Consider the following 12,267-nt stretch of genomic DNA (forward strand, 5'->3'; position numbering starts at 1 on the left):
ACTTGATTTTCTCATTCATCTCATCTCATCTCATCGTCTCTAGCCGCTTTATCCTTTTACAGGGTCGCAGGCAAGCTGGAGCCTATCCCAGCTGACTACGGGCGAAAGGCGGGGTACACCCTGGACAAGTCGCCAGGTCATCACAGGGCTGACACATAGACACAGACAACCATTCACACTCACATTCACACCTACGGTCAATTTAGAGTCACCAGTTAACCTAACCTGCATGTCTTTGGACTGTGGGGGAAACCGGAGCACCCGGAGGAAACCCACGCGGACACGGGGAGAACATGCAAACCCCGCACAGAAAGGCCCTCGCCGGCCACGTGGCTTGAACCCGGACCTTCTTGCTGTGAAGCGACAGCGCTAACCACTACACCACCGTGCCGCCCTGCATCAATGGTATTAAACAAAAATTACAATATATGCGACTGATATCACACACGAGTCGTGTTTTCCGAACAGATTAGATTATACACTCTCCGGCCACTTTAATAGGAACGTGCTCTTGATTCTAAGCTTCCTGTTCTTGGCTGCAGGAGTGGAACCCAATGTGTTGTTCTGCTGTTGCATGCTGAGATGCTTTTCTGCTCACCACGGTTGTAAAGCATTGCTATATCCTTCCTGGCGAAGAAAAAAAAAAAAGCTCGAACCAATCTGTCCATTTTCCTCTGATCAACAAGGCGTTCGTTTCCACCCGCAGAACTGCTGCTCGCTCACTCGTACCCCTTTTCCACCAAATCAGTTCCAGGGCTGGTGCTGGTTCACAACTCGTTCAACTTGCGAGCCAGCTGAGAACCAGTTTGCTTTTCCGTAGCTCGTGGTGCTAAGTGGAGCCACGTCATTACGTCGCTGTATACGTCATTACGTCAGTTACGGCGCTACGTTTGCATAAACCTTGGCGCGAATATCAAAGCAAAAACAACACGGAAGAAGCAGCAGCGGCAACAACAACAATAATAAATGACTTCGCGTTTGTACAGCTGCTGCTTCTCGTCGCTTAAAAATGGCGATCTTTCGCGGTCTTGTTATTGTTGTTGGTCTTAACAACTCCGCCCCCCCCGCTGACGTAAGCGGTTCTTTCCTCTGCCCCAGCAGAGAGTTGGTGCTAGCCTGGAACCGGTTTTTCTGGCCCCAGAGCCAGTTCTTTGTCAGTGGAAACAGAAAACCCAGTTCCAAACTAAGCACTGGCCCCGAACCAGCCCTGGAACTGCTTTGGTGGAAAAGGGGCATCAGTGTTTGTTTTTCTCACCATTCTGTCTGTGTGAACTCTACAGACCTGTTATGTGTGAAAACCCCAGGAGATCAGCGGTTTCTGAAACGCTCAAACCAACACCCATGGCGCAGTGAAAGAAAGTCACGCTTTGAGATCACGATTTTTCCCGTGCTGATGTTTGAAGTGAACATTAATTGCCTGAAGCTCTTGATTTGATGCACTGGGCTGCTGTCAAGGCTGACTAGAGAACGGCAGAGGGTGGGTGTTCCTGATAAAGTGGCCAGAGAGTGGAAATGTAGACTGGGCGTCATCACTGTTAATGTTAGTTCTGTCAATAGTGATGTGTGTGGGTGTGTACACAACATGTGGAGTGTTTGCACGTTCAGCATGACAGCGAGTTCCTGTGCGAGGAAACGAGAACGAGCGTGAGTGTGTAGAGCATGTGGAGCTCACCAGCTGCCTCTGTTTGGGTGGGAGTGCCGGAGGAGGGAGGGGCTCGTGCACAGAGTCACTGCTGCTGAACGAGTCGCTGAAGCCGTACACTTCCTGTATGAGCCTGTTGCGCTGCTCGTAGATGCTCTCGCTCTGCGGCGTCTGGTAGAACACGGATGGCTGCGGTTCCGAATAATCCTCCACGAACTGCATGTACTTCAGGACTGCGGGTTACGAAGCAGAAAGCGTTAAGTGCACACACACACACACACACACACTTTCACTTACACCACACGCTTCACACTGTGACTCACTCGGGCAATGACCCTCATTTAACGACTTCCATAAAATGGAGGTCAAAGTAACCAAAGGATCGTAAACTGTAACCAATTGTCAATGTTTCATCCTTGAACCACTGATAAATTTATCGATCACATATTACACCATTATTATTCACGTCTGCCTTTAGACCTATCACATGCTGGAGGGAATCATCGCTAATAAAACATACCGAGAACGTCACGAGTGGAAATAAACAGCAGCAGCTGTACGTAAACCTCTCTGTGACACAGCACGCAGTCAGTGTGCAGAGTATTACATCATCTCCCCACCCTCCACCTCACCCAAACAATGTCCGCTCAGAGAGATGCTTGGTGCGTCACTTCCTGTGTGTCAACAGTTACGCCTCAAACATATTATTGCATATTTCACAGAAACGCATTACGCCATATGAGCTCATGCTAGATCTGACAAGTTCTCCAGCCCTTAAGAGAGGGGAGAGAAAAAGATGAGTGGAAAAATCTGGGGAACATTTTATGCAAGACCTTCAGTGCACAATAGTGTTCATGACAACAATATACTAGTGCAGCTCAAAAAATTAGAATATTGTGAAAAAGTTCAATATTTTCCATCGGTTATTTAAGAAAGTGAAAATGTTAGGTACAACCCCGATTCCAAAAAAGTTGGGACAAAGTACAAATTGTAAATAAAAACGGAATGCAATGATGTGGAAGTTTCAAAATTCCATATTTTATTCAGAATAGAACATAGATGACATATCAAATGTTTAAACTGAGAAAATGTATCATTTAAAGAGAAAAATTAGGTGATTTTAAATTTCATAACAACAACATCTCAAAAAAGTTGGGACAAGGCCATGTTTCCCACTGTGAGACATCCCCTTTTCTCTTTACAACAGTCTGTAAACGTCTGGGGACTGAGGAGACAAGTTGCTCAAGTTTAGGGATAGGAATGTTAACCCATTCTTGTCTAATGTAGGATTCTAGTTGCTCAACTGTCTTAGGTCTTTTTTGTCGTATCTTCCGTTTTATGATGCGCCAAATGTTTTCTATGGGTGAAAGATCTGGACTGCAGGCTGGCCAGTTCAGTGCCCGGACCCTTCTTCTACACAGCCATGATGCTGTAATTGATGCAGTATGTGGTTTGGCATTGTCATGTTGGAAAATGCAAGGTCTTCCCTGAAAGAGACGTCGTCTGGATGGGAGCATATGTTGCTCTAGAACCTGGATATACCTTTCAGCATTGATGGTGTCTTTCCAGATGTGTAAGCTGCCCATGCCACACGCACTAATGCAACCGCATACCATCAGAGATGCAGGCTTCTGAACTGAGCGCTGATAACAACTTGGGTCGTCCTTCTCCTCTTTAGTCCGAATGACACGGCGTCCCTGATTTCCATAAAGAACTTCAAATTTTGATTCGTCTGACCACAAAACAGTTTTCCACTTTGCCACAGTCCATTTTAAATGAGCCTTGGCCCAGAGAAGACGTCTGCGCTTCTGGATCATGTTTAGATACGGCTGCTTCTTTGAACTATAGAGTTTTAGCTGGCAACGGCGGATGGCACGGTGAATTGTGGTCACAGATAATGTTCTCTGGAAATATTCCTGAGCCCATTTTGTGATTTCCAATACAGAAGCATGCCTGTATGTGATGCAGTGCCATCTAAGGGCCCGAAGATCACGGGCACCCAGTATGGTTTTCCGGCCTTGACCCTTACGCACAGAGATTCTTCCAGATTCTCTGAATCTTTTGATGATATTATGCACTGTAGATGATGATATGTTCAAACTCTTTGCAATTTTACACTGTCGAACTCCTTTCTGATATTGCTCCACTATTTGTCGGCGCAGAATTAGGGGGATTGGTGATCCTCTTCCCATCTTTACTTCTGAGAGCCGCTGCCACTCCAAGATGCTCTTTTTATACCCAGTCATGTTAATGACCTATTGCCAATTGACCTAATGAGTTGCAATTTGGTCCTCCAGCTGATCCTTTTTTGTACCTTTAACTTTTCCAGCCTCTTATTGCCCCTGTCCCAACTTTTTTGAGATGTGTTGCTGTCATGAAATTTCAAATGAGCCAATATTTGGCATGAAATTTCAAAATGTCTCACTTTCGACATTTGATGTGTTATCTATGGTCTATTGTGAATACAATATCAGTTTTTGAGATTCGTAAATTATTGCATTCTGTTTTTATTTACAATTTGTACTTTGTCCCAACTTTTTTGGAATCGGGGTTGTATCATAGACTCATTACACAAACTAAAATGTTTCAAGCATTTTTCTATTTTAATTTTAATCAGTATGGCATACAGTACCAAAAAACCCATCTCAAAATATTAGAATATTTCATTTCGAGTTTGAGTAAAACAGTATGAACACAGTGTATCTCTCGGTCTAGTTCAGTACACACAACCACAATCATGGGGAAGACTGCTGACTTGACTGTTGTCCAGAAGATGATCACTGATGCCCTCCACAAGGAGGGTAAGCCACAAAAGGTCATTGCTGAAAAGGGTGGCTGGAAAAGGTGCACAAGCAACAGGGATGGCCGCAGTCTTGAGAGGATTGTCAAGAAAAGTTGATTCAAGAACTTGGGAGAGCTTCACAAGGAGTGGACTGAGGCTGGTGTCAGTGTATCAAGACCCATCACGAACAGACATCTTCAAGAAAGGGGATACAACTTTCGCATTCCTAATATCAAGCTAATCCTGAGCCAGCGACAATGTCAGAAGTGTCTTATCTGGGCTAAGGAGAGAAAGAAATGGACTGTTGCTCAGTGGTCCAAAGTCCTCTTTTCAGATGAAAGTACATTTTGCATTTCATTTGGAAATCACGGTTCTAGAGTCTGGAGGAAGAGTGGAGAGGCACAGAATCCAAGGTGTTTGAAGCCCAGTGTGAAGTTTCCGCAGTCTGTGATGATTTGGGGTGCCATGTCATCTGCTGGTGTTGGTCCACTGTATTTTATCAAGTCCAAAGTCAACACAGCCATCTACCAGGAGATTTTAGAGCACTTCATGCTTCCATCTGCTGACGAGCTTTTTGGAGATGCTGATTTCCTTTTCCAGCAGGACTTAGCACCTACCCACAGTGCCAAAACTACTACCAAATGGTTTGCTGACCATGATATTACTGTGTTTGATTGGCCAGCCAACTTGCCTGACCTGAAGCCCATAGAGAATCTATGGGGTATTGTCAAGAGGAAGATGAGAAACACCCGACCCAAAAATACAGATACGCTGAAGGCCACTATCAAAGCAACCTGGGCTTCAATAACACCTCAGCAGTGCCACAGACTGATCACCTCCATGCCACACCGCATTGATACAGTAATTCATGGTAAAGGAGCCCCAACCAAGTATTGAGTGTATAAATGAATATACTTTTCATTAGTTGGACATTTCTGTATTGTAAATCCTTTTTTTGATTGATCTTAGGGAATATTCTAATAATTGAGATACTGGATTTCTGATTTTCATGAGCTATAAGCCATAATCATCAAAATTAAAACAAAAAAGGCTTTAAATATTTCACTTTATATGTAATGAATATATAATATATGAAAGTTTACCTTTTTGAATTAAATTATGAAAAAAAAGGAAGTTTTTCATGGTATTCTAATTTTTTGAGATGCACTAGTAAATGTTTGAGATAATCAGGGGGTCACAGACCTGAAAACTGTGGTACCAAAAGATCTGGCACCAATCCAGTGTCAAAAGATTCCAGTGGTATGGTTTTAAAAAGGAAAAAAAAACAAAAAAAAAAACACCTGCGTAAATATGGCAATAAATTAATGGCCCTTGTGGGCAGGGACAGCAGCACTTCACTGCTGATTAGACGTAACGATTCACCCAATGCACGATTCGATTTCCCCCCCCCCACAATATTTTGGAAAAAGAAATTAAATACATTTTATTACTCGCACGTATTTTCCTATTCATTATCAACTTAAATATTATTTTTGGTTAAAAAAAAAAAAAGCCACCACACATGCTTCATTTTCTTAACAAGCAGAAATATTTACCCACATTTGTAAATGTTGGTGTTAAAACATAAGCCTAACAGCCTACTCCTTTTATTAAAAATGAAAACGTTCATAATAAATGGGCTTTTTCTTAATAAATTATGAGCATTTTACTACCTACCATTTTCTTCTCTTTAGCGTTCCGTAGTCTGGAAAAAGATAGCTCCGACCTCTTTTTAAAACTACTTGGACAGTCAATCACACGACGGCTCCCTCATTTTAGCTCTATCTGTGTGTTTCAGCTGCCTTAGAGCAGTGTTACTTCCGCTTAGGGTGAAGTCACATATTCCTGCTATTTTGTGTTACTGCCTCTATACAAATATACGCCCTCTACTGTCTAAATAACGTAATTACAGCTAGGAAACACTAAGATTACGCAGCCTGATCATAATAGACTGGTACCAAAATCCAGAATTGTGACACCCAAAGGCATTTTTGAGACAAAGTCGGCAAACAGTCTTATTTTGTCAATTTGGGTGTGCCGAATTCAAATCTGCAATATGCCGAGCTCTATCTGACCTCTGTTGACCTCTAGAGGTCATTGAACTTTGGGCCTGTAAACGTCTCAGCTGAACCCAGTTTCTCAGCTTTCTAAGGAATGAAATGTACTAAAATGATTAATGAAGTTAGCAAATGGCCTTGTTTGTTAAATGTTTGGGTGCTGAATTCATTTTTCATTTGTAAAACGACATATGACCTCTGATAACCTCAAGGTCATTAAACTTGGCCTATAGGCCTATGCATTTAACGGCATTTTTAAACTGACTTTACTCCCCCAAAAAGAATATGAACAGACAAAAAACAAATAGAAAGGAACAAATACAACATTAAATGCCAGTCCATGTACATGTGACTTACTTTTCACAATGAGAATGCCTCGGCGATCACCTTACATAACACTGCATTACATTTAGCGGTTATTGTTTATACAAAGCTACTGAAAAAAGGACAGATTCAGCAGCATACAAAATGTGGGGGCATACAGGGTATACAGGTTAATCAGGGTTAGTATATATGAGAGTTTTTTTCTTTGTTGTTTGTTTTGTTTTAAACGGGGTAAAGCCTTTACAAAAAACAAACAAAGAAAAAAAACCTCTCATATATACTAACCCTGATTAACCTGTATACCCTGTATGCCCCCACATTTTGTATACTGCTGAATCTGTCCTTTTTTCAGTAGCTTTGTATAAACAATAACCGCTAAATGTAATGCAATGTTATGTAAGGTGATCGCCTAGGCATTCTCATTGTGAAAAGTAAGTCACATGGACTGGCATTTAATGTTGTATTTGTTCCTTTCTATTTGTTTTTTGTCTGTTCATATTCTTTTTGGGGGAGTAAAGTCAGTTTAAAAATGCCGTTAAATGCATAGGCCTATAGGCCAAGTTTAATGACCTTGAGGTTATCAGAGGTCATATGTCGTTTTACAAATGAAAAATGAATTCAGCACCCAAACATTTAACAAACAAGGCCATTTGCTAACTTCATTAATCATTTTAGTACATTTCATTCCTTAGAAAGCTGAGAAACTGGGTTCAGCTGAGACGTTTACAGGCCCAAAGTTCAATGACCTCTAGAGGTCAACAGAGGTCAGATAGAGCTCGGCATATTGCAGATTTGAATTCGGCACACCCAAATTGACAAAATAAGACTGTTTGCCGACTTTGTCTCAAAAATGCCTTTAACACCTTAAATAAGCACTTTTTTGAATTTTGGTACCAGTCTAGAATGGCGATTCATTCTTTAAAAATTTCATCTATTAGAATCGTCATAAGTTTGTATGATGATTTATTCATAAAAAACAAACAAACCCTAAATCAGCGCTCGAAACTAACGGTGTCCCGATGTCCCGGGGACCATAAAAAATATGTCATCGGGACACAAAATTATCATATCTGGGACAATCCCGGGACAATGGAAAAAAATAGATCTAGAAAAAAAGTTCTACATTAATATTATTTACAAAGCCGTAACACATACGTAGACATTCACCTAATTTGTCAATTTTAATTTTAAAACGTTAACAGCGAAAAATACATAGTAGCTACACTTTCGATGCACCTGCATCCGTAGGCTACAGAGCAGCGCATTCTGTTCTAGAATCTTCGGCCGGTGTCCGCATTATATGGACTTGGAATGGAATTGCTACCGCACACGCTGCGCCGACTCTTGCCAGAACAAAAATGCTTAAGTGGTTGAAGCGGACCGACCGCAGGGAAGAAACTGAAAGCCCAGACATAACGTCTCCGGGACCTTCAGGATCCAAAGTGTCATCGCCTGGTCTGCAGGCAACGCTAGCAACTGAATGAACTTAATGAACACTGTTAGACACGTTATAAAATACAACAGGAATGATGTGGATGATATTGACGGAAGATACCGTTCAACAGAATAAGTGAATTTTCTTGGTGTCTTTCTAGTTCAGAAAGTTTAGTCAGTCAGCAGCACAACTAGGCTCGGACCTGGCACTATGCTGATGTTGATAACATTTGCACCCGGCAGCGAAAGTTCATAAAATGGATAACGGAAAGTTCATAAAAATGGATAACGGAAAGTTCATAAAAATGGATAACGGTAATGGATAACGGAAAGTTCATAAAAATGGATAACGGTAATGGATAACGGAAAGTTCATAAAAATGGATAACGGTAATGGTGAAAATGATAAGTTGGCCTTATAAGTGCCAACAGATATTCAAGGTATAAGTAGATGAAATGAACATAAAAGGGGTCTTATTTTCAACTAAAGTGTACTGCAGATGTAGGGAGTTGAAACATTTTCTGAATGAGCTAGTTGGCCCCTTTAAATAAACGGGTATCTGTTCATACAGTGAGATCGCCAAAGTTTAATAAACTGAAAATGCAATAACTGTAATTTTGAAGTAGATGATGTATAGGACATGTGTCGCTTGTGTCTTGTGACTTATTGTAAAAATTATATAAAGGGTTCAAAATCGCATAGTTACAAATATAATAGTAACTTCATATGATAATATTAACCACTGGTTATTTCAGAGAGGAAAAAAATGGGGACACTATTGCTTCCATTCGGGACAATACAACACAGAATTCGGGACCACTGGGGGACACAAAGAAAAAAAGTTAATTTCGAGCCCTGTGCTAAATGAAGATAAGGAGGGTTTGTTTATTTTTTTTGTATCGTCTTCACTGCAGAATCAAAAGTCCAGGATGTGGAACCTAACCCATAAAAACACCGTACAACACACTAAGCGCACTCCTCTCGTCTGGAGCACCACAAGTTCTCACACTGGACTTTTGGCTTGAATTTGTCCGGGTGGGAGGAGCTGGATCAGGTCCGATGCCACCCCACGGACTTCTTGTTTTGCAACAAGGGACTCTTGCTGGTTCTTGTGTTTGAACGTGCACTGCAAAGCTGCATTTTGCAGAAATGTGCATGTGCTGCAGGTGGTTCAATGGAGAACATGACTGACAAGTAGCTGAAGTTCTGCAGGTTAGATCTGACTGTGCATTGCTTTTATACCCCTCAGCAAGGTGTTAAAACCACAAGTGGTTCCTATGGTGCAAACGCTGTTATATCATTTTATCAGGGTGTATCTGTAAATGATTAAACATTCCCATTATTTAAGAAAAAAAAAAATCCTCCTGTTCTCTTCCCCCTCAGGCTCCTACCACGACTAACCTTCCAGGATTTAAAGCATTAAAACATTTGGTGCAGAATTACTGCTAATTAAAGTGTCAATTCTTAAGAAATCTGACAGCCCTAATACTCACTGTGTCTGCTCTTCTTTTCAGGTAGAGGGGGAGGAGACTGAGGCACGGAAGCATTCTCGGAGACGACAAACTCCGCCCCATATCCGACCACGGAAGGGAAGAGAGGGAACAGAGGGAACGGCGGCACGGGCATTTCCTCGTCTGTGACGTTGTCGTAGTGCGAGTGCAAGCGCTCAAAGGGCGTTCGGGACGCCAGGCCGTCGAAGGGTGTCTGAGGGTTGCCGCTACGCCGCTTCTTTTCCGGCAGAGCAGGAGGGGTGATGAGGGCATTCTGAGGAGGAGCGAGAGTGTGATGGAGAGAGGGAGAACCGTAGGGAATCTGACCCGGAAACGCAGAGGAGGAAGGCTCGCGATGGGATTCAGGAAGGGGGCTGAGACAGCTTCCAGCAGGCAGGGACATCTGATCGATGCTGGACAAGTCCTCTCTGAGGAAGTCATAGTCTGGGTCGTAGCTCTCTGCCGTATCTGAATGAGAAGCCAGATGACCGTTAGCAAAGTGTAGATTTAGAACCGAAAAAAGGCGCGCGTGAAAGAAAAATGCCTCACCTAGCGTCTCGCAGCTCGTGTTGCGAGAGCACTGCCCGCTGTCCTGCTCGAGAGAAGACAGCTGTTCGTCCGATTTGCTCAGTTTACCCATGCTGCCGCAGGGAGAGCTGCGCGGCGACTCGCCACCATATGAGTGACTGCCACCAGAAAAACGCCGCTGTAAACCGTCGGCATCATAATCCTGAAGATAAACACGATGGTGTTCGATACGTGTTCACAAATACAAAAACATGAGCAGTGTTTATAGAATTATTATTAGGATTATGAATAATGTTTTTTATTCTAGCCACATTCACTAGATATGAGAAATCGCGTGCTCTGGTTGGCTACTCTACTACTAGGCTATCAGCTCATATACCACGAGCAGAGAAAAACAAAACGGCAGAGTGCGTTTGAACCAATCGAGGATGAAATAAAAACTCTACTCGAAAACAAAACCCCAAAAATTATCAAGTTTTTCAAAGAAACAGAAACGGCGAAAAGAAAATAGTTTTCTTCCCCGATATGTCCTGTTCTACACTCCAGCCCAGTCGGTGATGGTGATGCACCTTTAAGCTGGTTTGCCAACTGCCAAAAAACCCTAAAGAAGAAGAACCCCCCCCCAAAAAAAAAAACCACAAAAGGCAAGAAAATATGGAGTAAGAGTATTTAAATGGTAAGAACGTATCTTTTTTTTATTTTTCAAGAATTATCACTGGATATGAGCAATCGCATGCTCTGATTGGCTACTCTACTACTAGGCTATCAGCTCATATACCACGAGTAGAGAAAAACAAAAATGGCGGAGCGTTTTGCTGAACCAACCGAGGACGAAATAAAAACTCTACTCAAAAACAAAACCCCAACAAAATATGGAATAAAAGTATTTGAGAGTAAGAACTTTTTTTTTTTTAAATTTTCCAAGAATTATCATCACATTTTTTCACAAACTGTTACTGTCATTTCACCGTTTTGTTTACATTCTAAACGGAAATGATTGTCGCATGCTTGGTAGAAAGTTTTCAATTTAGCGAATTTGCTAAAAAGAAAAATGCTCCATTTCTCAAAACCCAGTGAATGTGGAGAGAATCTTGTTGTCCATAGCTTACAGCCTCCTCGGTGCTACGTGCCTCCTCGGCTATCAGCTCACGTACGAGTCGATTTCGTGGAATAACTTAAATATTCTCATACCAAGGCTGCATTTGTTTGCAACACATTTTCATCCTTGTACATGAAAAAAGTCATTCATAACGGCATGCTATTACAGGAAAATAATCAGCGATTACCGGATTACTGTTACTACCCAGAGGTGATCGTTTTCCAATTAACAGCTGTTTATTCCTCTTAAAATCAGAACTATTTGCCAACGTTAACAATCAGGAAGTGAAAGCAGATTGTTACATCATCATCATCATCATCATGTAACTATAAAAACAGTATATGAAAATAAATAGCTAATATATGTACACACCTGTCTGTAGATGCCGATAGGAAGACTTGAGCCGCTCGTGGCACGGCTCATCGGAGCAACAACGGCGACTCGGGTAGGAGACGGGGCTGACTGGCGTTTCTTAGGAGGAAGAGCTGGTGGACTAGAAACAGAAAAAAAGGGAAAAAAAAAAAAGACTATTTTAATTAATTTTTATCATCATTTGCATGTAAAGATTTGAAAAACCAAAGCTGTTGGGGAACAAAATGCTCAGTCATCACATCAAATAAAGATCAAGAAACAGTGCCATGTATAAAAGAAAGAAATGGAAAGATAAAGAAAAATCCAGTGTTAACCAAATAGATTCATTTTCACTTGTCTAATGTAAACGTTAGAGGAATGCAGCTTTACGTTTAGAAATTTAACCAAACATTTTCAAAAAGAAGTAGTTCTTCACCTTTTAAAGTTCATATTTGCTCTGTGTGTGTTGCACAAATCTCCAAACAGTCCAAGTGCTCCATATCATTAATAGTTGAGCATATGAGATGAAAGATGAAAATCAGATTCGCTACCAGCCCCTG

General features: G+C 41.7%; 1 protein-coding gene across 1 annotated transcript in view; it reads right to left on the bottom strand.

Moving 5' to 3' along the window:
* Positions 1–12,267, bottom strand: part of rapgef1a (Rap guanine nucleotide exchange factor (GEF) 1a) — a 103,748-nt gene that overhangs the window by 61,639 nt on the left and 29,842 nt on the right. The window contains exons 7-10 of the mRNA XM_060932339.1: positions 11,729–11,849; positions 10,279–10,459; positions 9,733–10,197; positions 1,673–1,875 (exon numbers count right to left, since the gene is read on the bottom strand). Coding sequence (XP_060788322.1) covers positions 1,673–1,875; positions 9,733–10,197; positions 10,279–10,459; positions 11,729–11,849 — 970 coding nt within the window. The remainder of the gene's footprint in view (positions 1–1,672; positions 1,876–9,732; positions 10,198–10,278; positions 10,460–11,728; positions 11,850–12,267) is intronic.

This window comes from Neoarius graeffei, chromosome 10, assembly GCF_027579695.1.
Source record: "Neoarius graeffei isolate fNeoGra1 chromosome 10, fNeoGra1.pri, whole genome shotgun sequence".
In the NCBI taxonomy this organism is placed as follows: Eukaryota; Metazoa; Chordata; class Actinopteri; order Siluriformes; family Ariidae; genus Neoarius; species Neoarius graeffei.